We start from the raw sequence: 26,887 nt of genomic DNA, 5'->3' as shown, positions 1-26,887 counted from the left end.
TGTTCCTCTTGTTTGCTGCAGCAAGGCCGGCGCCGCCATCTTGATTACGTCGCTTGCGTTCCACCGCTGGAACGCAAGTGACGTATTCAAGATGGCGGCGCCCGGCATCAGACTGCAACGGACAAGAGGATCAGGTAAAGTATAAGATACAGACTGCAAAGGCAGTCTGTATCTTCATAAATAGACAAAATGAAGATACAGACTGCTTTTGCAGTCTGTATCTTATACTATACCTGTTCCTCTTGTTCGGCCCGGCCGCCGCCATCTTGATTACGTTACTTGCGTTCCACCACTGGAACGCAAATTACGTAATCAAGATGGCGGCGGCCGGCCTTGCTGCCGCTGTGGATGACGGGAGCTTCCTGTCTTTTGAAAAGAGCCGGCGCGAGACAGTGAATTGAAAAGTGAATAAAACAAAAACGCGGCCGAAAAAATAAATAAAAGTATTTACAAATGTTAATTAAATAAATAATTACATTGAATTAGAAAATAAAAAATTTTTAAATTTCTTCCGTGATTGGTTCTCTTTAAGGCTAGACTGGTGCTTTGATGACAAGAAAAGAAGTGCAGAACCTTGACAGGAGTAAAGCCATTTGCCCTCTCCATCTGTGTTACTACTCAGATCTTTGTAAAAAAATATAGGCTAAAAACTTCTTTTTACAAGGTTTCATGTCATGCTTTTGGTCTTTACTGCGTCGTCATAACAATTGAAGAAGGAAGTCAAAGCCGTCATCATCTATAGTAGTCTAAAATCCATATTATAAATAGAGAACATGTATGTGTGATGACCTTTTATGTTATATTTCAGCTTCTTAGCATTAGAAAATCTTGAAACCCTTCAGGAGGGTAAGGGTGGGTGCCTTGCGTTTGCTCATTGCTCTAGATGACTTTACGGTGACAAGTTTAGCTTGAGCCACAGAGGGGATCTCCTTGTAGCCCAGAGGGGACAAAGTGCTGAGTGTTGGCATTCCATGGCGGCCGGAGGGGGAAGAGGATATCGGAGGCAACCCAAGCAGTGCCCTCTCCTCAGTGATGTAGAGTGGTGGTCTTAAAGATGCACATCGATCTGCTTCTCTTCTCACCTCCTGTATGGCATCATAAAACACTTGCTGCACCAACCGGAAATCCAGACAAGCAGAGACTTCACGAAACAGGCAGCCATGACGGGAAGCCAGAGCTGAGCCATCTGCGATACTGACCTGCCTGACAGGGAACACAGAAATACTGCTTAGTACTCTACTGTGATATCACAAAGTGCATTAAATAAGGAATGCGACTAGTAAATCCACCTTTCCCTATCTGCCAACATGTATAATCCACAGGTTCTCTGAAGTTCTTCATTCTAGGAAAATTCTAATGTCATTCCTGTCTGAAATCCAGTTACTTGACAGATTGTGAATGCTATATATCATTATAAATACACGGCAATCTAATCCCATCCTCCCATCATGAAAATTCTTTTCTGTTTGATAAAGAAATGTTCCACATATGGCAAATATAAATGCACATAATCCAAATACATTAGAGGGGGACTGCGCGGAGACTCAAATATGTATATATTATTTTACTTTTAAAAAAGTGATATTACATGGAATTTAGTTGAAAATAAATAAATATATATAGCATGGAAATAAGTAGTCCTTTCCATTGTGTGTGTGAGCCCAGTAGTCCTCATTATTCATAAGAAGCAAAAAACTCCACTTATTCAGGCAGTCAACTGTCAATCAGCAGCTGGAGGGGGGGGGCAGTAAGTGGTGTGGTAAGAATCCTATTCTCCTGCTTATTAGGAGAACGGATGAACAAAATGATGCAAGTAATACACTGTTCTGTTCAGCATTTTTTTCACTAGTTTATGCTGCCCTCTAGTCAGAAAAACTCTAGTGACAGATTCCCTTTAAATAGGTTGCCTAATGCCAGAGACATTGTTTAAAGGTCTGAAGTAGCTTGGCAAAAAATGGTTTACTCACATACCCTATCTCCAACTGTGCTCAGCCTGCACTGATCAGAACTTCCTGGTCCCCGAGTCAGCATTTCTTAATTATGAAGATGCATCCTTTTAATTATTTATCTAGTGCTGAACAGCTCCATTAATGCATTACAGAACCTAATTGATGAACAACTGGCAAACAGTGATGGAAAAGCCACTATATAGTGGGGCCATATGTGCTCTTTCACATTATCAGACAAAAATTGCTGTGTATGTGATTGTAAAGCTACTAGAGTAAGTGTATGTGATCATCCTCAGTAAAATTTGGTCTTTCTAAAACAGTGCTGAAAGTAGATGTAAAATATGTTTATACCTGCACTCCTTAAGTATAGACAAAGCCTTCTCAAAGGAAAGAGCAGAAGAAGAGGAGATGACCTAGCTGGACAGGAGGAGGCAGAGGAAAAAGAGAAAGTATCATACAGTTATGTAATAAAAAAGAACTTAAAGGGGTTATCCACTTAGGGAAAACTATACATTTGTTTACATTATTGCAGGTACAGTATATGAAAAACAATAAAGATGCAATGCTTACCTCTCTGCGCTCCACTGATGTCCTCCTACGGCATCTCCAGGCCCCGCTGAATGCTCCCACTTTCACTTCTGAGATGGACTTGTCTAGGCGGTGACAGCCTGCTCAGCCAATCACTGGCTGCGCTGTCCTGTTTCAGTCAGACAAGTCCATCTTGGAAATGGAGATGGGATCATTTAGCAGTGGACTTGATAACCCGCAGGAGGACACCCACAGAGCATGGAGAGGTAAGCATCGCTTCTTTATTGTTTTCTATAAACCTGCAACTATGTAAATATAGTTTTCCCTAACTGGATAACCTCTTTAATAAATAGCACCACATGCAACTTACAGAAATGATAATGGAAATATAGAAGAGGGTAGCCATTGACATATACAATGTTATGCATAGTACTATTATATGAGGTAAAGCATAGCACTACCACAGCAGTAGCACAGGTATAGCCTGATCACTAGTAGTAATGGAGGTAGAAGTAGTAGTAATAATAGTAATAGTAGTAGTAGTTGCAGTGATTACTAGTTTAGTTTATTGAGCTGTCATTCAAACCTTCTGTCTAGGTTATCGCTATTTGAAATCATGCTGCTTACCTTTTCCTTGTCCTAGAGGTTTTTTTTTTAATGAGACCGATGTATTAAAATAACTTGGTTCTGTGGTGACATCGACCACTAAGGGGCTGATATCATTGGTATATGGATAATTGATGTGATTTCATTGGTACATGAATAATTGATTGTGCACTTTGTTGGTTGTTGGGCTACACAGAGGGCTTCCCTAGGACTGAATGGGAATAGTGGGCTATAGCTAAAGTTCAGTATCAAGCCAGAAAGACCATAGCTAAATATTGGGTCTCTGGGGTGGGACATTTAAAAAAAATGTATATTCCCGAATGATCATTTTTGTCGAGGCTGGGTTCACACTACATTTTTGCAATCCATTTTTGCAATACGTTTTTTGAAAAAACGGATGAAAAACGGATGCAACTGTGTGTATCCGTTTTTCCATTGACTTCAATTATAAAAAAAAATGGATCAAAACGGATCCGCTTTTTTTGACGGTCAAAAAACATGGTCGACCACGTTTTTGTGTCCGTCAAGAAGAACGGATCCGTTTTGGTCTGTTTTGTTTTTTAATAATAGAAGTCAATGGAAAAACGGATGCACACAGTTGCATAAACGGATAGCAAAAATGTAGTGTGAACCCAGCCTAAAGGACATTACTTTACATTTAGGGTCATGTGTTTAACAATCTGTTATGAGTTTAATAAGATTGTTGATTAAAAAACATGTCTGCCGTACAGTCTGCACTGCAGGTATACTACATGTCCACTCATTAATCCTCATTTACAACAATAGTAGTACTATGAGGAACAGGGGGTTATACCTATATCGTTCCATATCCAACTTATTTCCTATTAACAAAACTGGACTCTCATGTACTGCTCCCTTGTTATACTGAGAGATGATCTCCAAATATTGGCAGCAAGCTTCAAAACTCTTCCTGTTATCGATGCTGTATATCACCAGAAAGGCATTAGCCCAGTGTAAATACCGCTCAGGATTCACTGGCCCATCCTACATTGAAAAGAAAAGAATAAAAATTAAGCATTTTATGGAAGTTAAAGGAAAAAAATCAAGTAACATCAATTGCCACAAAAACTAATAGGATATATACCATGTCTCTCTATAGCTAGACATACACATGAGATACTGTATATAGGGACAGCCTTAAAGGGATTCTGTCAGCTCCAATTCAGGTTCCAAACTGCTGACACTGTTAGATGCTCTTAGGATAAGGAGACACATGGTACCTTTTATATATCTGTCGCCTTGCTTCCCCTCCCATCCCTTTCTCTTCCAGAGATGTGCCCTGTTTCCAAATCTCGTTTCTGTTCTGCATACAATTTGTGAACAGGTGTGAGATATGGACACAGGACTCGGCTTCCAACTGACTAATAATTAAGCAGGGATCAGGAGGGAAGGGGGAGTGAGGAAGTGTTCCAGATCTCAGCACTTCAGGAGCTTGGTAATGCTTCTTTGGCATTTGGCACTCCTTTTTCTATAGAGTCAAATGGCACTATAATGCCAGGAAGCTTCCTATGACACTGACATTGTGTGGCACTGTTACTTAGACACTTTCAGTACGGTGGCTCAGTGGTAAGCACTGGGGGCCTGAGTTAAATCCCACCAAGGGCAACATCTGCAAAGAGTTTGTATGTTTGAATGGTTGTGGCCACACTTAGAGATGAGCGAGTCGGGCTGAGGTTCGGGTTTGTACGAACCTGAACTATCTGCATTTGAAACCCGCTGTCTTCCTGGTCCATGGGGAAGGTTGAAACAGCCTGAGTCCCACCTGAAAAACGGAGATACAGCCTATGACCTAGGCTGTATCCATGTTTTCCAGGCGGAACTTGGTCTGTCTCCACCTTTCCCATGGAGCAGGCAGACAGCGGGATTCAAATGCCGATGATTTGGGTTTGTACAAACGGAACCTCGGCTCGCTCATCTCTAGTCACAATGTATAGTGCTGTTATTTACAAAATTGTATAAAAGTCAATGGATGTCACTGTTACAGTTGCCGGACTGTGTAAAACCTATTGTTAGGCACTGTTTAATATGGTTATTGTATACCGCATGGTGGAACATTGTATGTAGAGATGAGCGAACCTCGAGCATGCTCGAGTCGATCCGATCCCCAACTTTCGTCATTTGATTAGCGGTGGCTGCTGAAGTTAGATAAAGTCCTAAGGCTATGTGGAAAACAGGGATATAGTCATTGGCTGTATGCATGTTTTCCAGACAACCTTAGAGCTTTATCCAACTTCAGCAGCCACCGCTAATCAAATGCCGAATGATCGGGTTCGGATCGACTCGAACCCGAACCCGGTTCACTCATCTCTAATTATATGGGTGTGGGGCATCAAGCAATGGCACTGCAAATGGCACAATCTAACATACTACTAGCCCTGAGTGGCTTGGGTATTGATATAAATCTGTTAAATAAGATCTTTCTCATTACAAGACCATAGACCAAGTGAACTACCAAGAGTGAGCACTAGTTCTTGTACATTATGCCTAGTAAAGGCCCTATGGAGATGGTGCGTTACACAGGGATAGTTATTGAGGATATTTGTATACCAGTGGCATACACCGGCCTCTCAGAGCATCAGATTTACTTGATGTATTCCTTTAATTTTTGTGGTAGATATTACACTGTAGTAAATTGGATTTTATGAGATTATGCCTTATAAAGGTGCTCATTGTCTTATATACAGCTAGATTATTTTACCCTCACGTTTTCAATAACTATTTTAAGTCACAGTGAAGCAGAATGTCAGTGAACTCCAATCCGTTGACCTAATGGCGGGGTTCTGTTCCCTGGGATTGTACTCTGGTCACTGAGTCCTCAGCCAAGGGCAGCAGGATTGAATAGAGATAGTACAGTTCATGGCTTGTGCATTTTCAGCTAATACCAAGAGATCCTGATCATTTCTAACTCACTTCAAAGGCTCCTTTGAATGTATCCAAAAGGCTCAGATCAAAAGATTCATTGTCCAATACAGGAGCACTCTGTCTGTCTTACAACCTGAGCAGAGCCCGCCAGAGTCCGGCTATTTGTGTCCAACAAAGAAGCTCACTATCCTATGGGCACAGTACGAAATATGCTTGAGGATTAACCCTTTGTTGCTCTTTTAAAATAGCACTTACCGTATACTTGATGACTGCAATGCAAAATTAACGTATTCAAGAATCTTGTTACAATTGTAAGAGTACAGGTTTAGGTTATTATGAATAAAAAACATGCAACTACTGGCACTTCTGCATGTGTGGCTAAATCAAGTGGTAACAACAGTATAAATATCATATTCCTGACCTCTGTTCACACTGTGTTGCCGCTTGCATATAGAGTGGATACTACAATTAATTGCTGGATGCATCACACCATGGATCCCCAATTAACCCCAATGGCTTTCCAAGAGGTCCATTGAGCTCTGTCATGGTTCATGTTGGGTTGAATAGAGAACCCTCTAGTGGACCAAGACTATGGGTCCAAGCTATGGTTTATTATCTGGACATGAAATTTATAGGTAAGGTACACTACAGTTGAAGAAGGACCCTTTGAGTTCTTCTTTTTCTGGCAGGCCCAAGTTACTTCAGTCCAACTTGGATGGCATTCAAAGCTGACATTGTAGGATCACTGACTTACAGATGAGTTTGGAAAATGTCCGCAGAAACATTAGACAATGTTCCTCACCTAGTACTAAATGTATTACTTACTAAAGACTTTCCATTAATCTGTCTCTGTATTGACTATGATAAAAGAGCCCAGGACTGCATAACACTATACTCTATATTTTTCCACATTCTGTACTTACGGGATCAGCTGTGTCCATTACTCTTACAAGAACTGGCTCCTGGTCTACAATTTCTTCTTTGGTATATGTGTCTTCTGCAAAGTAAAAAAAAAGATTTAGAATACCTAACAAATATGTAGAGATCTACGATTTTAACGTTTTCCCTTGCATTTCCTTAAAGAGAACAGAAGTGGAACAAGTTCTATTGTTGCCCAGGGAAGATGTTTTAGAAAGCCCTTCCCTCATTCTTGATCCCTAAACTTAAGTATAATAACTGGTAGGGTCCTGCCATCTAATAATAATCTAGGTAGATGGCCAGGAATATAGCACAGGGACTAATTCTACTCATCTGTATATGGAAGCCAAGACTCACAGCAGTAGCTACAGCTGTCCATTTGCTCTACTTATCTAATGTACTCATAGACCACAAGCACATTATATCAACGCTTGGTTAGGAAATCAGATCTGACATTTGACTTGTTCTGTCATCCAATTAGGGCATTGTTAGGTTCTAATATAAAGTCTATGGTAGCTTCCAACCACTTTCACTTTAACAATGGTAAGAACTAATAGATGACCTTACGTAGACATTACATGGATTAGTCTAGTTTAGTTTACGTCTTGGTCATTTTAAGATAACTTCATATATTTTTAATATTTGAACTTTGTGGGTTCGCAATAGTCTAGGGTACCATAGAGTACCAGAGAGTCCTCTGGTGGACCAGGCTCTCACACAGTTATGGACTCCAAATGTCCAGCAGAAGACAGCCCCATCTGACCTGGAAGCCAATCATGTTCTCTATTTCTTATAATAGAAAGAATCATAAAGAATCTATTAGATCTTATTCATATGTCCTGTGTTTACAATGATAACAATATAGACTATGACTAATTTGAAAGTGGATGTAAGCTTGTTCAGTATAAATTGATGGTGGGGTGGGGTCGTGAAATAATTTCTTCTGGCATGATGAACCCTAGGCTGCAGCTAAATGTAGCAGAGCTGTTACGCTGTTCTTAATAACGCAATATTTACCTACATTACTAAAAAAGAGACAGATGATCCAACATATGGTCCCGATGAGTAGCATCATGCGGAAAACATATCTTTGTGACACCTGACATTCACTCAATGGAAACTGGTACAACCATCCAGAAAACTTATATTACATACTTACAGTATATACTTGGATAAAAATGTAATATGGTGGTTTCTCCATAAGATTGGTTACATTGTTGCACCAGAGTGAGAATTATTGCACTATATCAATGTGCTTATATTCTAGATCCCAGGGTGGGGCCCGGTGATGGATGTATAGACGGCACTAACATATGGAAGAAACAGTTAGTCCACTTCATTATACTGCATATGTCCGTCTTGGACTGGCTTCAGCAGTCCTGACAGAAAACAAATTACATTTCCTTGGAGGAGACTTCTCAGCAAACTCTGAGAGAAAACATTGACTTCACAGCCTGTCTGGGCACTTGAGGCTTTTCTAAGCATCAGAGGAAAGATTCCTATCGCTTTAATCTCTGCCATTAATCAGCCTGATTCCTGACCAATTTCTGCATCTTGTCACATTAATGAAGACAATTATTCCCACAAGACATAGTCCAGAGAACTTTCCTCTTGTCTAAAATGCTCTGGCATGGCTTCCCTTCCAAATATAACTCATAATCCAGCTACAACTCGAATGTTGCGGCAACCGTCTTAAGATGTTTACAGGCTGTAAATGTAAGGTCAGCCATCCAGCACAAGGTACAGTTTAGCGAGAACATCCTATAAATGTAATAGAAATTATCTGGAAAAGAACATGGGTGACGAGTTAAAGTGTTCCTCCATATGTCTCCATTTATTATATGGTATTCAGCCGAAAAAACTGGCCATATTCCATCAGACACGGAATTACAGAAATCTGGGTCCTTTGCTTTATTATAGGAGCAGAAATATGAAACTGATGATGTTGTCAGATCTGTTAAGTGGTGAAAACCCACAGTGCCCGCCACTGACTATAATGGGGTCTAGTAGACAAATGAGAGACAGTGCTCCATGGTGTAGGACCAAGTGGTGTAACACAATAATAAACAACTCTCATATGGGGTGGTTGTGCAACATGAGAGAGGTACAACACTCCGCAGGGCACATGGTGAGAGTATGGACAGCAGCCTATGGTAGATAAACTCCTCTGTATACTAGCATAGGTTTAGTAAAGCGCTGGTCACACTTTGATCGGTGACACTTTGGGGCCATTGCACATCACGTATGGGCGTAATTTAAAGGGGTAATCCAGCTCTACAAAAACATGGACGCTTTCTTCCAGAGACAACCCCACTCTTGTCTCAAGTTTGGGTGCAGGTTTTGTAACTCAGTTCCATTGAAGTGAATGGAGCTTATAGCAAACCACACCTGAACTGGAGACATGAGTGCTGCTGTCTCTGGAAGAAAGTGGCCACATTTTTGTAGTGCTGGATAACCCTTTAAGGGTACGTTCACACTTAACGGATCCGCAGCGTATTTTCTGCTGCGGATCCGCTGTGAATCCGCAGCGGATTTCATTTAAATAACTGAATACAGCATCAAATCTGCACCATCAAATCTGCTGCGGATCTGCTGCAGATCTGCTGCGGATCCTTTAGGTGTGAACGCACCCTCAGGGTTATTTCCATGTCAGTAAGTTATGTCCTATCCATAGGATAAGGGGTAACAAGCAGATTGGTGAGGGTCAAGCCACTGGGACCACTGCTAACACCATCTTCTGTAATGTATATTGTGGACTGCACGTGCGCGGCCACAACTGCATTCATTGACATTGGGGCTGGCAAACCTTTCTGAACGATGAATTGTCCATGTTTTTGGTATCGTTGAGGGCTCCAGCAGTCGCATCCCAACTGATCTGCTTGTTATTTCCTATCCTGTAGGTGCAGATATGGGAATACCCATATAACACATCTTGGCACATTAGTTGCTGACGTGACCAATGCAGGTAAATGTGTAATTTAACTAAATAATATAATGCTGCTGCCTCTTTCAGTCCCAAGAGTCACATGATTACATGAGTGCAAAGCTGCAAGAAGCAGAAAACAGCTACTAGTCCCAGCACAACTTCTGTGCAGACTCAGGAACAGTACAGTGTATGTGACTATACATTCTGCAAACATTCTATTCAGACCTGACATTTAGGAAAGACTATAACGGCATTGCATTCATGATAATGTATACTCACCAAGGAAGGGATCATATTCACTTATAAACCTCCTGGTGAGGAACTTCACTGTCAGCGCTGGAAAGAAAACATCATTGTTAAAGCTTTTATATCTATTATAGCTTCTGGGGAGAATAATTCTGCAATAAGTTGCTGTATTGAAGCATCATAAGGCGGCACTTATAGTATAGAGCTGTAGGGTCTGCCATGTACTGTACAATACATCCTAAATGGTATTCAATCACCCCATCATGAGGATCTCTGACACGCAGGGCCGGACTGGCCATCTGGTAGTTCTGCAAATGCCAGATGGGTCTGTGTCCTTTGTGGGCTGCTCTTCTTCACCCAACCAATGAATCAAGTACTGTTTTTGACATTCTATGTCAATATCTTAAACCTACATTCTATATCACCATTCTATGTCAACATTGTAACCCTACATTCTATGTCAATATTCTAAGTCTTTGTTCTAACTTAACATTCTATGACAACATTCTATGTCAGAATGCTGACATAGGTTGTAGGCTTAGAATATTGACATACATGTACAATACATGCTTACAATGTTGTCATAGAATGTAGAATTACAATGTTGACATAGAATGTAGGTTTAGAATGTTGTCATAGAATGTAGGCTTACAATGTTGGCATAGTATGTTGTCATAGAAGGTTGACATAACATTCAAAACCTACATTCTATGTCAACATGCTATAACAGAATTTTGACACAGAATGTATGTTTAGAATGATGACATTATCGTCACATAGAATGTTGGATTAAAATGTTGACATGGAATGTTGACATAACGTTCTAAAGCTACATCCTATGTGATCATTCCAAGTTAACATTCTATGGCAACATTCTAAACCTACAATCTATGTCAACATTCTAAGCCACCAATCTAGACATTCTAAGCCTACATTCTATGCCACTATTCTAATCCAACATTCCAAGCCTACATTCTATACATTCTATCTCAACATTCTACTGTTGTTATGTAGGCTGGTGGAGTAGTTAGTGTGCCAGGTCTGATTTTTTTTGTTCCAGTCCTGCTCTGCTGACTAGTAACACTGACCATAACATCTCATGGGCACTAAAGCTGCCAATACTTATTGTGGTCCTTCCGGATGTGTCTGCACTTTTTGTGACATGCAGGTATCTGTACAACAAGTTGATCTGTCATGTTGGGTTTTCTCTGTGCTATAGCTGAATAATCAATCATTCTGAACCATGGATCTGCATAGGTGGAAGCCCACACCATAGAAACATACACCAGGCCACAGCTCACTACAGAGAGATACTATGGTGATTTGCTGTTTTAACTTTTTACTTCATAGACCAAACCTTAAACAACCAATTGTTCAGAAAATGGATCTTAAATCACCAACTTAACAGGCCTGACAGTTTCTCAGCCATAGAAGAAGTATCCATTCGGCAGACTATGTTATCCACTAATATTCTAAACAGCTTTGAATACATTGTAAAACCATTGGGGGGCGACATTTTCCTTCACATATTGTACTTGTTAGTGATCATTGAATTACATTATGGTATACAGCAATACAAGGCTTGGTTCTTATCTGTTCTTATTTCCAGTTTTCTGTTTCATTATAGGAAGAGAAAACCAAAAATTACAGAATGACGGATCCATTACATGATGAATACCCATGGCTCATGAACATCATTGGCTTATAATAGGGTTCATGGGTTCCCACCACAATGTCTGTTGTTTTATTGAAAATAATACTTGGTGCTGCACGATTTTTTTCTGTCAAGTGTCAAGGAAACTGTGATGTAGCCTCCAATGTAGAAGTGAACAGAGCCCGAAAGCATTAGGCCATGTTCACACATAAGGGGGCATTTATGCAATGATGTAAATTGAGTATTCTGATGCAGAGGGGCCAGATGTGAATAAATTTGTTTTCACATGCTTGTTGTGCCAATACATTTTTAGCATTGGGCTCCTCTGCATCGCTTGCACCAGAGGGGCAGGGGCAGAATAGGAGGGGGGAGTGGTTGGCCGCACAAAGAGGGGCGCGGACACTGCATGGGTCACACTTAATATTTTTCCGATGGAAAAATAGTAAAGAAACCTACTCCTCTGAGCTGGCATAGATTTCAATGCGTGCACAAGTGGAGAAGCTTTGGTGCACACAGGAAATATGTAGAAACATGGTGCCTCTACATGAAGCCAGTAAGCATCAGCTCTGCAGGGATATCTACCCCTCTAGAAATCTACCCCTCTGTGTGTGAACATAGCCTGAAAGCTCAGCATTACATGTACACTTTATATGTCCTTGTCGTTGCCTGTTTTGGCAGAGAAATGTCAAAAGTTTTGATTGGTCGGGATCTGGGTGTTCAGTCTGATAGATTGTTATAATGAGGTGAGAAAAGCGATGCCCTCCCTGTTTTGCTGCAAGAGATAGGCTCTATAGACATACTATACAATCAGTCTCCTGTACGCTTTTCCATGCTCATTTTAGCAATTAATGAGGGTATGAACAGACAGACCCCAACCATTGAAAAATTTTGACATATAAAACGCTATTGACCGCAGCGCGTCTCACTGCTGAGACCTGCTGTGACCCTGAGATACAAGTAGGTGGAGTGTGCAGCAGCATGTGTTTCTTTCCCTGGTTGTCAATCAAATCCAACTTTTTCAATTTATAATAGTCTATGAAGTGAAAGAGTTGGATCTTTGACCTGCCAGGGAGTGGAGCGCACTACTGTACACCTCCCCTGTCTGTATCTCAGGTTCGCAGCAGATCTCAGCAGTGACTCTCGCCACCATCAATAACTTTTGACATTTTTATTTTACATCAATTAGCACTTTAAACAACATTTCGCTGTTAAAGGGGTACTCTGGAGACTCTGGAAAACATTTTTTTTTTTTTGCTAATACATTGTTTTTATAAAGGTATATTACTTTGTAGTATAAAAATATATTATTTTGTAATAAAAAACAATTATGTAAGTAAGGAGCGATGCAGCCCCTCTGCTGCCACCACTGTTTGTGTCAGGAATTGCAGGGCTATAGTTTCTGACGTTCCACTGCTCTGCTCTAGCACAGCTACGCAACGCTATACAGAGCAGGATGCCGTCCCCCATGTACTGTATATTCTTATGATCACGGTGTCCGACATGATCACAGTGTCCAGCAGCCCCTACAAAAGAAGCGGTAGCTGCTATCACCGCTCAATGTGTTACAAGCAGAGCGAGTGGTGATACAACCACCCATCCCACTGCAGATGCTGTATGGAAGAACACATAGTATTGTACTACAGTACATGGGGGGGAGCCCTGCTCTGTATAGTGCTGCTCAGAGCAGGTGATTGGGAACTGCAAGGATTATAGCTCTGCAGTTCCCAAAAGGAACTGCGGTGTCAGCAGAGGGGCTGTGTCCCCCTCACTGCTGCCAGGCATGGGAAGTATGTTTGTAGATAGAAAATAATACAGTGGTACCTTGGTTTGAGAGTAACTTGGATTGACTTGGTTTAAGAGCATTGCTTTGGTTTAAGAGCTCCCTGTGCTGGGTGGGAGGCGGAGTAGGGGAGCGGTATGGTCTGCACAGAGTGGTCTACAGCACTGTACTCTGACCATGGAAGTCTCCCTCACCTTCCAAATCATAGCAGATCCACTTCAGGCTGGGGCTTTCATCAGGGGACAGGACTGCGGAGATAATCTCTTCATAGCTGTAACCCTTCTTTCCCCAGACAGAGAGTGCTACATGTATGTGCCCACATCTGCCCTGCTCATCATTCGTTCATACTTCTCTGTCAGCCCTTGTGTTTCCCTTCCTCTCCATTCCTGCTATAACCTGCCTGCACTTACATTCAGCCATTCACACTGCTGTATAGAGCGGTTTCTGTTACTGTCCTCCTGCACAGCTCTGAGATTCTCACTTTCTGATTGGTCCATGCAAAACACCCCGCCTTCCACTTTGCTGTCATATGACCACACAGACCTCTGATGTACTACCCTACTGCATTATGGGGATCTGCAGTTCACTCCTGTATCTACAAACTGCTGCTGTTTTTTTTCAGATTTATGCACTTACTATACATTATACTCCATATGCTGATTGCTATACTGTACAGTAACGTATAATATGACACATTCAGCTATTAGTTTCATCTGTTTAACATGTTATTCAGAATTTAAAAAAAAAAAAAAATCATTATTTTGGGGTGTGGGACCAATTGTCTGCATTTCTTATGGGAAAATTTGCTTTGGTTTAAGAGTGGATTTGGATTACAAGCACGGTCCCAGAACAAATTGTGCTCGTAATCCAAGGCACCGCTGTACTCTTTTTTTTAAAATAAAATTTTATTGCAAAGTAAGTTAAAGCAATGTATTAAATGGGTTGTTGACATCACATGGGTTGGTATATTCTTAATGCCAATATAATGCTGTTAATGGCCAAGAACTCTATGTGTTATGTTTAACACCAGTAAAAATAATCATTTTATATGCAGCACCACACGCTCTTCTATAATTGTCATCACAAATCAATGAGCATTGTATTTGCTGTCAGCACATCAAAGTAAAACCTATTATTGTTGGAACTGGAGATAGCCAACTTTTTTTTGACATGCAGATCAGCTCTTTTTTGTTGGCATGACTTATAGATCAGTATATTATTTTTGGCACCATTCTTGGTATCAGACATATTTTGTACATTACATTTGGCACTCAATTTTGCTTGTGGTGTTTTATCTTAACTGTGAGTCTCTTTGCTGCTCTGTACATTACTAACAGGGCTGAAACCATCATTTTTAAGGGGTACTTTTTTGGGAGATTTTTGCTAAAACATTGCTTTAATAAAGTTATATTACTTTATAAATATAACTTGATTTAAATAAATATAAAGGGGGAAATTTATCAAACTGGTGTTAAGTAGAACTGGCTCAGTTGCCCCTAGCAACCAATCAGATTCCACCTTTCATTCCCTTACAGATTCTTTTAAAAATGAAAGTTGGAATCTGATTGGTTGCTAGGGGCAACTAAGACAATTCTACTTTACACCAGTTTGATAAATCTTCCCGATAGTGTTTTATTTATAAATATTCACTCCCATTGACTGGCAGCAGTGAGGGGCGACCCGTGCCCCTCTGCTGCCACCAATGTTTGTGTCAGGAACTGCAGGCCTATTTATGCTCTTCAGTTTCCTATCCCATTCTCTCAATGTACTGTATATTACTGGGTGCGACATCCTCTGCACACCGAGCAATGACTGCTATTACTGCTCACTGTGCTAGAAGCACAAACAGACGAGTGGTGATAGTAATGACTGCTCCCTGCTTAGATAGCCCTGCAGTTCCCAACACAAACATTGGTGGCAGCAGAGAGGGCCATGTCGGCCCTTCCTGCTGAACACAGCATAGAGGTGGGGGCAGGAAAATAAACAACTGAACTCACCCGTCCTCATGCCTCCGATGCATAGCTCCTGGGTCCTGTTCACATCAGCTGGCTGTCTTCTTCAGCTGGAAACCGGATTCGTCATGTACCCGGCTTCTCCAGCTGAAACGTCATGGTCCGTGGAGTGGTGTGTCCTGCCCCAGTCACTGGTTGGCTGGGCAGGCAATCACTTAGCCAGGGGCGTGACGTTGCAGCTAGCTGAGCTGGCAGTCACAGACTGATGTAAGAGGGACCTGGGCCTGCCTGCAGTTTTTGGACTTTAATGGGACTTCTCCTTTAAAATTCACTTGTAATGGAAATACTGCATATTTCACTAGTGGATGTGTGGATGTACACAAGCAAAATCGTCTGCAGACAGTATTGGACAAGTGGATGACATTTAATAAATCTTATCCACATGCTGTGGATTTTCCACAATCAAATATAATCAAGCCGTGGAAAATTTCTACCACATGTGGATTCAGCCTTATGAAAGCAACTATGGAACAGAAAGCTTTCAGTTCTGCAGTCACCCTGTCATGCACCCAGCAGATTCTTTAATAATATCGGTATTAGTCAGGTATCCATACCACATGGGCCTAACTGGGCAACAATGAGAGACATAAAAGACATAAAAAATGGAAATTGTTGGTTTTGAAAGAAAAAAAAGGATCAGTACTCTAAAAACAGCAGCAAAAATTATGGAAATGTTCACATAGACAAAAATTATGAGTATCAAACCACTTCGAAAAACAGTTTCAAAAACAACTTCCATTTTGGCATGCCATGCTTCTACTTTGGCACTTTTTGCCACAGTTTTCAGCACTGTTTCATGCCTAAATGGTCTTAGAATGCAAAAATAAACCCATGCTGACTGTGCAGCAAATGGTTTCTTAGGTTTTCCATTGATTTCAGTGTAAGAAAACCATGCTGCATACAGGCCTTGCCAAAGAAGTGGCATCACTTTTATTTTCAAGAGGACGAAAACACATGACGAAAATGCAGAGTCCTCACAAGGATCCCTTTCAAATTAGTGGACGGTGTGTGGTTCTTAAAGGGGTTATCCAGCGCTACAAAAACATGGCCACTTTTCCCCCTAATGTTGTCACCAGTTCAGGTGTGGTTTGCAATTTAGCTCCATTTACTTCAATGGAACTGAGTTTCAAAACCCCACCCAAACTGGAGACAACAGTAGGGGGAAAGTGGCCATGTTTTTGCAGCGCTGGATAACTCCTTTCCCAGGTGAAAAAAGTCACTTAGCAGGTGGTCCTTAAAGGACTCTACAAGATTAGAAAACATGGCTGCATAGCTTTATTTTAAAACCGCACCCTTCCTGTCTATTAATTGCGTGTGGCAACTCAGCGCCTTTGATAGAAAGCTGCCATGTTTTTATAATTCTGTAAAACCCATTGTTGTGTGGAACTGGACTGAATCAGCATAGTAGGTCCATATGCAGAATTATATTATCCAAATGAGTTGGCTGTCTTTGTGTCTACAATCAAGTTGTTATATGTGGAATTATACTTGTCTTACCTGACTTGCCGGCTCCTCGGCACCCTAGCAGCACAAGGTTGCATTCTGAGTGCAGGCTGTGGTCATTGGAAGCAGTGAAATGGGAGGCACTGAGGGCTCTAGGTTTACCAAACATCATAGACATTATCTGTTGTTATAAAAAGAGAAAAGGGAATTAATTCTAATGATAACATGATAATTTATAGCTGAACACAGGATCTTCCCTGCTTCACTGACATTTTCAGCTAAAGCTTATGGATCTAATGGGCTTTGCTGGTGCTAAAACCCATGTCAGGTCAGAACTTAATAGTCTTTTAGGATCTGTAAATTGTGAGGTTAGACCGCCATGGATCTGACTACATCACATCCAACAGATCATTGGTTAAATTGAGATCTGAGGAATTTGGAGACCAAGTCAACACCTTGTGCTCTTTGTCATGTTCCTCAGACCATTTTGGAACAATTTTTACAGTGTGACCGAGAACGTTATCCTTCTGCAAGGAATGCCATGGAGAGGTGTACTTGATTTGCAACAAAGTTCATTGAGGTGATAAATAAGTAACATCTACATGTCTTCCAGCTGACATTTCAGAACCATGTTTTTCTAAAGTAAGCGATGAAGCCACACACAACTGTCCACACCATGTCGATGAGGGTCCTGGTAGTCAAACCCCCAGCAATCAGCTTGATATCCACATCCTATGGATAGGAGATAAAAAGCTAAAAAGGGAATACCCCATTTGCACTACAGTTGTTCTTTGGAATTGAATCAGATGGGCTCTCCTCCATCCCCAATGTAGGCTTAGGGACCCATGACCCTGTTACTGGTTCACCAGCTGTCTTTCTTTGGACTGGACTTGGTATGTACTAAAACCTTCCAAGACCTGCCATTTGGGAAATTCTCTGACACAGCCGTGTAGTCATTACAATTTGGCCCTTTGACATAAATGTAAGTTATATTTCATGTCAAGTATGACGCAGACACTTGGGCTGAGCGCTCTTCCTACATGGTGACTGCCAACAGAAATAGAAACCCATTGAGGTTACAGATAGCTCTGATCCTGGCAATTTTAGCCCCTAGATGCTGTAGTCAATAGCACACATGGCATCTAGGAAGTTTAATCCAGCATCCTGGTCCCTTCCAGGCTTGGTTGTCTTGGCTGCCAGGGCCAATTATAATGGGTAACAGCAGATCACAAAAAATAACAGTACACTGCATTACAAAGTTCTAGGGTTTAGAATATGTGATAAAATATAACAAAACTGTATAAACTTGGAATCATTGTAATTGTACTGACCTAAAGAATAAAGTTTACATGTAGTTTTTACTACACAGTAAAAAATAAACAAGAACATTGCTCGATTATGTTTCTTTCCAAATCGTCATTTCACAGTACAATATGTGGTAAAAAGAAGGATGCCATTAAAAGTACAACACGTCCCACAAAAAATGAGCCCTTGTACGGCTTTGTTGATGGAAAAACTATTAAGATTCTTAGAAGTCGAGGAAGACAAAAAAATTATTTGCTGCTGCAGGGATGATGGGGTTAGAGCCGCTCAGACCCTTGGCCCTTGCCCATTTTTAGTTTATCCAACAACATCAAGAATTGATTGTTTAAGTGCTACTTTATATATCCCGCACCTTAACAGGTTTGTCACTAGATAATGCTGTTCACTGTTAATTATATAGCGGATCAGTGTATAGTATATATATATAGATATATGTACATTATTAGATATGAGAATGTGATGTATGCACATCCCTATCGCTGTGCTCTATGAGATCCGCTCTTGGAGACCAATCTATAGCTCACTACACATAATAGCAGCATGGTTTGTTCTCCTTTTGTTTTCTACTGACAGTAGATTAAAAAAAATAACCATATCTCGTGGCGATTTATCTCCCTGAAGAAAATGACTGTGCATATTGAAATCCAACTACTTTATTTTTCTTTCTCCAGACATCATCTATCTGGGGAAAGCTTGGAGGCCACCATACAAATTCGATGGCCAGCCAGTCAAAACTGGTCGGTTTGGCCAACAATAATCTAATGTTTTTGACCAGCATAAGGTAAAGTCCATTCTATATGAATAAAATATATAATGAATGCTTTAGCATTTTCATTCTGTTTCTCCGCTGTAAGTGCTGAACATAATTAACAGCAGTGACAAACCGTTTACATAACAGACCCCATTAACTTTAATGGGGTCTGTCAGGTTTCCTGGCATGGTGTCCAGTAACAAGGCTGCACTACATTTTCCTGTAATTTTGACGGAATCTACGACTAAGGCGCCAAATGAAACCTCTGAAGTGATGTAAACGTAGCTTTACCTTGTTTACCTTGGTACTGTCATCCAAAACTTAATGGAGAGGCCAAGTAACGGACATCACCTATTATTTTACAACCAACATAGTGTTTCTGTGTGCGAGGCTATTGACTGTGCACCAGCTTTTAGCTCTCTATGTGTTTCCCTTTGGATTTATGATAGCATATTACAGACCAAACAAAATGAAATTTATTCTATATCTACCTAAACACTGTCTGTCTAGCCTGTACATTCTGCGTAATCCTTGTCTCCAGCTACATTAACACATCCTATGCAATCTCGCCTACCATCATAAATTGTTACGGTTACTTAACATTGGTTACATTTCACAGTTTTATCAAGCACATTGGGACATTTTGCTCACACAATACTCATACAAGTGCAAGACCCAAAAAGTTAAATGGCAAATAGGCATAGGGCAACTGATACTATATAGCTGGAGGTACGACTTGTAAATTATGCATCGCATTACACCCCCCCCCCCCCCACATTACTATTCCGTATATTATAGATCCCCTTACCAGACATGATGTATGATGCAGATATAGTACATGTAGAAGTGATAACCTGTTAACATTATGCAGACAACATTATATCACTGAGCCCTGTACTAAATGACGCTGTAATAGATTAGTATAATAAATAGAAGGCAATGTTTTCTCACCTGGCATTAGTGAGCGGGAAGGATTTGGGGGGGTCTGAGTAGTTAAAGACCCTGGGATTTTCCAAGCCACAATGAGAGCTTTACAAATCCATTGGGATAAATGCTAAAAAAGCACATTGTGTGTCAGTGGCTTCAGACACCAGCCTTATCCCTATAGTGGAGATGAAAGGTGCAGCCAGACAGAGTCGCTCCTTAATCCTGTGTAATTCTGGGCTATCTGCTAAGTTCCTGTTGATTTCTGCTACCACTGCTCCAGCTGCCTCTTCCCAACAGCTGGAAGCTCCGCAGCACTCCCCTCCCTGGATCCCCCTCTCAGCTGATCTTGTGAAGTGTTACTTCCCAGCTTCCACTGTTTCCCAGACACTCAATGTCCACTCTTCAGTATAGTGAATCATATGAAGAAGACGTTAGAGTTTCTTCTCCTCCCCTCAAGGTGCTACGACTCCTGTCTGTAGATGAGATGCCCCATTGTCCTGCCTTCTCTTGTCAGATGTCTTGGTGCCCAGTTTCCTTCTCACTGTCTCTAGCCAGTCTCCTGTTCCATCATTCTGTAAATGGGGCAGTGCTGTTCTACTGTTCTGGACAGGCTGGGCCTGTGCCAAACTCCTTGTATGGGAAGTATTTTTTTCAATGCCCCAGAGGAGAAGAATGAGAATCATCTTCTGTGTGTCGCAGATCATCCCCAGTCCCAGAGAATTGTCCCTAAACCTAATACTGCAATGCTCTGATTGTTCCCGAGGCCGTCTAGGTTACACGGGTTCATCTTACCAGCTGTGTCCTGCATCCGAGACAAGGGTCACACCTTTTTTTTTTTTTTTTTTTTTTTTCAATTGTCCCAAAAAAGAAGGGTTTTTTTAATTTATTTTTTTAGTTTGCTATGACCATTAAAGGGAACCTGTCAGCCAGCTCTAAGGGCAGCATGAAGTAGTGGCAGCCATTCCTCTGCTCTCCTTCCGCTGATTTACAGCTTCCCCCCTATTGAGATGTGTTCACTATTTGGCGTTTGTATAAACTCAAATGCATTTGAATCGTGCCCCCCCCCCCTTTACAGTAAATCTGCTTATTTCTATTCACAAAGTTTATTTTTAGACATATTTTTAAGCATAAAACACTTGTGTCATGGTTTAAAATATACCTGTTTACGTCTGTACTACCTTTACCATTGAATCCATTGGGGACATGTTAAAAAGAGTTCCCATATTGTTTTATTGTACATGTGCATATTATACAGGTGTAAAATGAAAGTGAAACATTATTCCTTTTACAGTAGTACCTTGGTTTAAGAGTAACATGGTTTAAAAGCATTTTGCAAGAAGAGCTCACAGTTTAAACTTGGTTTAAGGGGGTAGTGGAGGAGGGGCATGGTCTGCATAGTGGGGTCTACAGCCCTGTACTCTGACCAGGAAGTCTCCCTCACCTTCCAAATCATAGCAGATCCACTTCAGGCTGGGGCTTACATCAGGGGACAGGACTGTGGAGGTAATCTCTCCAAAGCTGTAACCCCTCTCTCCCTGGACAGAGAGTGCTGCGTGTATGTGCCCACATCTGCCTTACTGTCTGCATATTAGTGATTTCTTATGGGAAAATTTGCTTTGGTTTAAGAGTGGATTTGGATTACAAACACATTTCCGGAACGAATTATGCTCATAATCCAAGGTACCACTGTATCTATATTTTAGGCATATTGTACTGGGCTGGATTCTAAAAAAAAACATGTAAATGAAAAATTGCCTCTAAAACATGTGTTTAAGGGCCCTATTACAGGTCAATTCAGCAGATTATCTATGCAGTAAAAAAAACGACCAGCTGATGGCAACAATCAACAGCTGATTGTATCTTTAGGTCCTGCCTGAAACGACCCTATTACACCAAGCAATTATTGGCCGTTACAGCTGATAATTGATTGGACTAATAGCTAGTGTTAAAAGGCAGGGATCAGCTGACATGAACAATGTTAGCTGACCGTTGTCTTTTAACACGTTGAAAGCAAACAATGCCAATAGGAGTGGCAGCAGCAGACTGCCGCTGTCCTCTATGGACTACCCGGACGATATAAAGATCGCCTGGTCATCCCCCGCAGCCCATCCTGCTCTTACCCACTCGCTGTCTGCATGTAGTAGCACCATGGCTTCATCTAACTTCTTCAGCCACCTGTCTCCAAATATTGAACGATAGGGCTTGAGCATGCTCCAGTTGCACTCATCTAATAATAATCCTTGGACAACTGACACAAGTAACATACACAGATTATAGCTTGCATTCCAAACCCATAGATATGAGTGGGATTCACAGATCATTCATTCTATCCATTCGTTTACATTCTAGAATGTACAAAAGGCGTTCCTAAAGATCTCCATATCCCGTTATTACTCCAGAGAAAGTATCTGCTGTATGATTGACAGGCAGAGAGGCCACTAACAGGTTAAGCCAAAACCAGGAGTAGAAACGCTGCAGTGAATAACAATAATGGAAGTATTTGCACCTTCTCTGTGTTGTGGATCCAGGTTTTGGCTAAAACACTGACCAAATACTGATCAAAATATTACAAGTGATCCCAGCCTAAGGCTATGTTCAAACAATGTCTTTTTTTGGCCAGCCGTCTTTTTGGCACCAGAAAGTGTCCATTTTATGCATCAGTCATTTCGTTTTGGCGCCAAAATGACGGCCGTCCAAAAAAAAAAAAAAAAAAGCCCACCAATCATCCAAAAAAGACGTGTGAACATAACCTGAGGGTGTATGAAAGAACAAATTTTTCATAAAGAACAGATTTGTTTTATGACACCATAGGAGAGAAGATATGGCGTGGGCTCAGGTTGGCCCTTTGCCTGGTCATGTAATCCTCCACAGGGCTCCACTTGTGTGTATGCTCTATGAAGAATACAACCCGGAAGTCTAAACGTTTTTTCTCCCATACAAGGGACTCTCATATGCCTGGTGGTGTTGCAGTAGAGCCCTTTTCCCCCATTTATGTCTATGTGTCTAGTACCCAGTACCTCCCATGTGTCAGGAACCGGTGACACCAGACACACAGAGACAGTGAGCCCTAAGCTCAGCCCCGCCCACTGACTCTACCTACTTGCCCCCCTAGGCTAAACCCTAGGGCAGCAACTGGGCGGCTGTCCCTGTACTGGCTTGGTGGGACAAAAAGACAAGACAGACAGACAAAACACAATAAAGAATTGTTGACAGTGCGGGTCACAACAATCGGGCAGAAAAGTACAAAAACACAATCCAAAAAGCAAGGTCAATAAACAGGCAATATGGTCAGAGGCAGGCAGCAAGCAGGGATAGTCAGAATACAAGGCAAAATAGTCAGAATAAACAGAGAACTAAACAGAGGCAGAAGCAGGCTGAGACAAGCTCAATAACCGGCACCAGAATGAGCCTCAGCCAAACACTTATAGGGAATAAGGAGAAACTCCCTATTGGACAAGGCCCCTGGTTCCAAACAGAATCACTTGCGGATCAGAACTGGCAGCAGTTAACTCCTAAATAGCCAGAGCACACAGCAGACGGGTGGGGCTGAACATCATGATAGAAATAGGCCAGTGTTCAGACAGGGTTCAGGTTAATGCACAAGACATACAAAACACTGAATATCAGCGCCATCTCAGCCGCGCAGCACGAGCTGAGGGGCGCACGGAGTTCATCATGTTCTTTGTATTTTTGAAGTATCCTGTAAATCTACGCACCACCTAGAACATCCAAAAGCAGGAACATTGCGTGGGTAGGTTTACATGCATCTGTATGCGTGTTTTAGCGACTGCATATGTATCTGAGAGCACGTTGGTAGTTCTGTATCTGTGTCTGTGTGTCTGTGTATTTGAGCATGTCATCTGTATATGTGATAGAATGCAAAGTAATTATTAGCAGCGAATAAATTTAGCAACTTCCATATTTGTCATCAATCACTAGAACAAGTAGCTGCAGATGTGGGCCGCTCAGCAGGGACCTGGACTTTTAATGAATTTTGGACTGGAAGGAAAAGAGCAGGGCGGCCTGGAGAGAAGAGAAAGTATGTAAATGTTTATACCACTTAAGTGTTTCTCATAAGCAGCTCTTAAAATATCCAAGCCGTGATGCGCAGGGCGTATCTTTCTTTGGATACATTGAGGTGCATTGAGCAGACTCAATAGCCATTGAGTTACTATACCTGGCATGTAGAATCAACAAACCCAACATTTTACTTCAATTTATTTCAGACATGACACTAAGGGCTCATTCATAAATAGCCGACTCTCACAATCATCTGATTTGGGCCTGAAGAAATCCATGGGCTTGCCGCCAAAATAACCCTATTCAGATAAATGAAATTGATTTCTAGTCAGTCTAAAAGCCCTATTGCCCAAACAGGCCGATATGGCAGATTATCAGTTGGTAGAATAAAGACAATGATCAGCCAAAGAAATGATCATCAGTTGATCGTTGTCTATCACCATGTTGAAAAATCAGTGGCCACCGACCATGGCTATGTGGAATATCAATGTGCGGATGATGACTGTGTATAAAAATTACAATGTCCACGCTCCCCGGTGTTCTCCTAGTTACTGGCCGCTCAGCGCAGCTGCCACTGGAACCTCAGAGCTGGCTCTGAAGTGACAGGCCGCTAAGCCAATCACTGGCTTGGCGCCAGGGCCGGATTAAGGTTGGTGGAGGCCCTGGGCAACAATTTTGTTGGGGGCCCCCCATTTTCTTCCCCCACAAATAAACCATACAGCATTCTATACAGGTGGCTTCTTACTGTAGGGGACTTAGCACCTACCCATCCTCACTCCTGGCTGTATGGCTCAGCATCCTCCTCTGTTCTGCATATGATGGTCCCTAGAGGCTGCAGTCCAGAGAAGGATGCCAGGCCCTAGAGACAGGATGGGGGAGGGGTGAGCATCGCGGTTTGTTCCCACTTAATTCAATGCGAGAACACAGCACTTTAGCACTTTCTGTGCTCTCTTGCCCACTGTGTTAGCCACCACAGCTAGCATATACAGTTGTGAATCTCAGGTAGAACCTGGACTTGCAAGTTTAGGTCCCATTTCAGTTCCCAACCATGTACACTACCTGAAGCAGTAAAGAGCAGAACGTACTTAAAGGCTTTGTATAATCTATAGCGGATATGCTACATATGAATATACCCTAAGGATCATGGCATATATAGCTGCACACAGGCTACATGTCATATGCTGCACACAGGCTATATACACCATATGCTGCACACGGGCTATATATCATACACTGCACACAGGCTATATGTCATACACTGCACACAGGCTATATATCATACACTGCACACAGGTTACATGTCATATGCTGAACACAGGCTATATACCATACACTGCACACAGGCTATATACCATACACTGCACACAGGCTATATATCATAGGCTGCACACAGGCTATATATACCATACACTGCACACAGGCTATATACCATACACTGCACACAGGCTATATACCATATGCTGCACACAGACTATATACCATACACTGCACACAGGCTATATACCATACACTGCACACAGCCTATATATCATAGACTGCACACAGGATATACCATACACTGCACACAGGCTATATATTATAGGCTGCACTCAGGCTATATACCATACACTGCACACAAGCAATATATCATAGGCTGCACACAGGCTATATACCATACACTGCACACAGGCAATATATCATAGGCTGCACACAGGCTATATACCATACACTGCACACAGGCTATGTATCATACACTGCACACAGACTATATACCATACACTTCACGCAGGCTATATATCATAGACTGCACACAGGCTACATGTCATATGCTGCACACAGGCTATATATATATATATATATATATATATACCTCTGCTCTGATATATGCCCCTATAGTATATACCCCTGCTCTGATATATGCCCCTATAGTATATATCCCTGCTCTGATATATGCCTCTATAGTATATACCCCTGCTCTGATGTGCCAATACAAAACAAAACCTCATGCTCACCTGATCTGGGCAGATGACAGGTCTTCTCTCTTCTGGCTCTTTTCTGTTCCTTCAGCCTGTCAGCCACTGTGACAGATGCTCCAGCAGGTCACATCCCTGCTGGAGAGATCAGGTTTCCTTGCTAAGGTCCCGCGCAGTCCTCTCCTCGGTGAGGGGGAGGGGCAAGGGGGAGTTAGGACCTCTGCAGGAGACAGGCACCCTGAAGTTTGACAGGAAGAATCCATTCAAAGACCCACCAGGGGGGAGTCTGAGCCTGCCAGGAGGGAGATGCTTACACAGGATTAACCCTACACCTCCCTCCCTCCCTCCCTGGACAGCATGCAGTGTGGCCAGTGCTGTGTCCAGGTAGGGTTTCCACATGCTTTTTGCGCGTTGGACTGGCTCCCAGACACCACTTCCGGGTTTGGGCTGGTGGAGGCCCCCTAGTGGTGGAGGCCCCTGGGCACGTGCCCCTTATTCCCTCCCTTTAATCCGGCCCTGCTTGGCGCTGTAACATCTCGTTCAGTGATTGGCTGACTGACCTGTCAGTTCAGAGACGGGTTTAGAAGCTTCTGCAGTGGCTCCTGACAGGGGGGGGGGAAGCCAGAAAGACACCAGGAAGCATGCAAAGGTAAGTAAAATAATTTTTTTTATTTTCTGTATACAGCAAGGGCTGCATGGACATTGTTAACAATATATATATATATATATATATATATATATACAGTATATATATATATATATATATATAAATATATATATATATATATATATAGCCCTTGGTGCACAAATGTTGAGCCATGTAATAGGCTCTGTATGCAACCGTCGATCTAGCAGATCAGCGCTCGCTTATCCTTAATATAAGGGCCGTGTAGTAGGGCTCTAACGGTGTGGGCTTCTATGTTGCAAGCACTAAATTTATTGACCAGAAATACACTGTAGAAGAGGATA

The 26,887-nt window shown here is 41.8% G+C and overlaps 1 protein-coding gene across 1 annotated transcript; it reads right to left on the bottom strand.

Moving 5' to 3' along the window:
* Positions 1 to 326: 326 nt before the first annotated feature.
* Positions 327 to 20,541, bottom strand: RASL12 (RAS like family 12). The gene is made up of 6 exons (XM_069966652.1): positions 19,971 to 20,541; positions 17,000 to 17,126; positions 10,090 to 10,146; positions 6,890 to 6,963; positions 3,898 to 4,088; positions 327 to 1,203 (listed from the first exon to the last, which is right to left on the bottom strand). Exons 2-6 carry the CDS (start codon positions 17,121 to 17,123, stop codon positions 819 to 821), a joined length of 831 nt encoding a protein of 276 aa, XP_069822753.1. The 5' UTR covers positions 17,124 to 17,126; positions 19,971 to 20,541; the 3' UTR covers positions 327 to 818.
* Positions 20,542 to 26,887: the final 6,346 nt, after the last annotated feature.

Source organism: Dendropsophus ebraccatus, chromosome 1, assembly GCF_027789765.1.
Source record: "Dendropsophus ebraccatus isolate aDenEbr1 chromosome 1, aDenEbr1.pat, whole genome shotgun sequence".
NCBI lineage: Eukaryota > Metazoa > Chordata > Amphibia > Anura > Hylidae > Dendropsophus > Dendropsophus ebraccatus.
The sequence above is the reverse complement of the archived record's forward strand: the minus strand, read 5'-3'. Positions and strand labels throughout refer to the sequence as shown.